We start from the raw sequence: 3,352 nt of genomic DNA, 5'->3' as shown, positions 1-3,352 counted from the left end.
AGGCCTCGTTTACACACAAACACACTGAGGACCGGACTCTGAGGCCTCGTTTACGCACAAACACACTGAGGACCGGACTCTGAGGCCTCGTTTACGCACAAACACACTGAGGACCGGACTCTGAGGCCTCGTTTACGCACAAACACACTGAGGACCGGACTCTGAGGCCTCGTTTACGCACAAACACACTGAGGACCGGACTCTGAGGCCTCGTTTACGCACAAACACACTGAGGACCGGACTCTGAGGCCTCGTTTACGCACAAACACACTGAGGACCGGACTCTGAGGCCTCGTTTACACACAAACACACTGAGGACCGGACTCTGAGGCCTCGTTTACGCACAAACACACTGAGGACCGGACTCTGAGGCCTCGTTTACGCACAAACACACTGAGGACCGGACTCTGAGGCCTCGTTTACGCACAAACACACTGAGGACCGGACTCTGAGGCCTCGTTTACACACAAACACACTGAGGACAGGACTCTGAGGCCTCGTTTACGCACAAACACACTGAGGACCGGACTCTGAGGCCTCGTTTACACACAAACACACTGAGGACCGGACTCTGAGGCCTCGTTTACACACAAACACACTGAGGACCGGACTCTGAGGCCTCGTTTACGCACAAACACACTGAGGACCGGACTCTGAGGCCTCGTTTACGCACAAACACACTGAGGACCGGACTCTGAGGCCTCGTTTACGCACAAACACACTGAGGACCGGACTCTGAGGCCTCGTTTACGCACAAACACACTGAGGACCGGACTCTGAGGCCTCGTTTACACACAAACACACTGAGGACCGGACTCTGAGGCCTCGTTTACACACAAACACACTGAGGACAGGACTCTGAGGCCTCGTTTACGCACAAACACACTGAGGACCGGACTCTGAGGCCTCGTTTACACACAAACACACTGAGGACCGGACTCTGAGGCCTCGTTTACACACAAACACACTGAGGACCGGACTCTGAGGCCTCGTTTACACACAAACACACTGAGGACCGGACTCTGAGGCCTCGTTTACGCACAAACACACTGAGGACCGGACTCTGAGGCCTCGTTTACACACAAACACACTGAGGACCGGACTCTGAGGCCTCGTTTACACACAAACACACTGAGGACCGGACTCTGAGGCCTCGTTTACGCACAAACACACTGAGGACCGGACTCTGAGGCCTCGTTTACGCACAAACACACTGAGGACCGGACTCTGAGGCCTCGTTTACACACAAACACACTGAGGACCGGACTCTGAGGCCTCGTTTACGCACAAACACACTTGAACTGACGGTTAAACTCTGGTTGTGTTTCTTGCGTCCGGTGCAGCGCTGGCATCGGCCGCACTGGTGTCCTCATCACCATGGAGACGGCCCTGTGTCTGATGGAATGTGGTCAGCCCGTGTTTCCTCTGGACATCGTCAGGACCATGAGAGACCAACGGGCCATGATGATCCAGACTCCGGTCAGTCCCACTCATCTGGTCCAAAGTTCTGCTTGTGTTTCCTAAAGTTCTGGTGGTGTTTCCTCAGACTAAAGTTCTGGTTCTGGTGGTGTTTCCTCAGACTAAAGTTCTGGTTCTGGTGGTGTTTCCTCAGACTAAAGTTCTGGTTGTGTTTCCTAAAGTTCTGGTTCTGGTCGTGTTTCCTAAAGTTCTGGTTCTGGTGGTGTTTCCTCAGACTAAAGTTCTGGTCTTGTTTCCTAAAGTTCTGGTTCTGGTGGTGTTTCCTCAGACTAAAGTTCTGGTCTTGTTTCCTAAAGTTCTGGTTCTGGTGGTGTTTCCTCAGACTAAAGTTCTGGTCTTGTTTCCGCAGAGTCAGTACCGTTTTGTGTGCGAGGCGATTCTCAAAGTCAACGACGAGGGTTTGGTCAAACCTGTTGACCGGCCTGTCCAGCAGAGGGAGCCTGAGCGACCCGCCCACAACGACCGAACAGCGTCTGCGGAGGGCGAGGAGGCATCGGGAGGAGGAGAGCGCCACCTGCTGGAGCTGGAGGAGGACGACGAGTGCGACGATGTGGAAGTCCTGGACGTTGGCCAAGTCACCGAGGACGACCTGGACTTCACCGAGACGGAAACGGAGGGCGAGGAGCGCGGAGACCTGACCGAGGACGAGTGCGCCAGCGTGGGCAGCGCCGGGAGTCCAACCAGCAACCGCCAGACCAGCAACTGCCAGACCAGCACGGGGCCCGAGGAACCAGGGACGGGAGCTCGCCAGGAGTCCCACAAACACATGTCCAACCACAAGGACGCAGAGGAAACCAGCAGAGAGCCAGATCCCGAGCCAGATCCCGAGCCAGATCCCTGTCCAGATCCCTCTCTAGATCCCTGTCCAGATCCCTCTCTAGATCCCTGTCCAGATCCCTGTCCAGATCCCTCTCTAGATCCCTGTCCAGATCCCTCTCTAGATCCCTGTCCAGATCCCTCTCTAGATCCCTGTCCAGATCCCTCTCTAGATCCCTGTCCAGATCCCTGTCCAGATCCCTGTCCAGATCCCTCTCTAGATCCCTGTCCAGATCCCTCTCTAGATCCCTGTCCAGTCGTGATTACGGATCAAGAGAGAACCAGTGATCTGGTTGAATCCAGCTCAGACACGGACAAAACCGGGTCCAATCCGGAAAATAAGTCCAGTTTGGATCCTGGAAATCCCAGTCCAGACCCGGAAAAACCCGAGCAGGATCCGGAAAGAACCAGCGACAAGTCTGAACCACGGACAATAGAACCGCGATGAGACGGCGGAGAAACTGAGCGGAAAAAACGGGAAGAAGTCGGAATATGGAGCAGAAACAAATCAAATCCAAATGATATATTTTTATGTGATTTCGATTGAACATTTGAGCGTTTCATTTTGCTTTGACCGTGAGTTTTGAACACTTTTTACATTTCTGAACCCGTGGACTTCTGGGCTGGGCCCCGCCCGGTTTTCCCATCGACTTTCCTGGTGAATCTTTCAGTTGAGTTTGATGTGAAACTGCTTCAGACACGTGCCATAAACACTTCCCTCGTCTGGAAAGTGGCTCATCAAAATGATCAAACGTTCCTGTTTTTCCTTTTGCTTGTGGATCATTCCTGCCGTATTCCGCCTCTTCCGGGGCGGCGCGTTCCGGGGCGGCGCGTTCCGGGGCGGCGCGTTCCGGCGCGTTCCGGCGCGGCGCGTTCTGGCGCGGCGCGTTCCGGCGCGGCGCGTTCCGGCGCGGCGCGTTCCGGGGCGGGGCCTTCCGGGGCGGGGCCTTCCGGGGCGGGGCCTTCCGGGGCGGGGCCTTCCGGGGCGGCGCGTTCCGGCGCGGGGCCTTCCGGGGCGGCGCGTTCCGGCGGAGCAGACTGCACTGTTGCACTTTAC

The 3,352-nt window shown here is 55.9% G+C and overlaps 1 protein-coding gene across 1 annotated transcript in view; it reads left to right on the top strand.

Annotated features, from left to right (window-relative positions):
- ptpn4a (protein tyrosine phosphatase non-receptor type 4a) overlaps nucleotides 1-3,115 on the top strand; it is a 35,339-nt gene extending 32,224 nt beyond the window's left edge. Inside the window, exons 25-26 of the mRNA XM_072445369.1 lie at nucleotides 1,344-1,479; nucleotides 1,829-3,115. Coding sequence (XP_072301470.1) covers nucleotides 1,344-1,479; nucleotides 1,829-2,743 — 1,051 coding nt within the window. The 3' untranslated portion in view covers nucleotides 2,744-3,115. The remainder of the gene's footprint in view (nucleotides 1-1,343; nucleotides 1,480-1,828) is intronic.
- Nucleotides 3,116-3,352: the final 237 nt, after the last annotated feature.

This window comes from Eucyclogobius newberryi, unplaced genomic scaffold, assembly GCF_026437365.1.
Source record: "Eucyclogobius newberryi isolate DKJ021-1_F unplaced genomic scaffold, fEucNew1.0.hap1 SCAF_14, whole genome shotgun sequence".
Classification (NCBI taxonomy): domain Eukaryota; kingdom Metazoa; phylum Chordata; class Actinopteri; order Gobiiformes; family Gobiidae; genus Eucyclogobius; species Eucyclogobius newberryi.
Note: the sequence above shows the minus strand (reverse complement) of the source record. Positions and strands in the feature narration are given on the sequence as shown.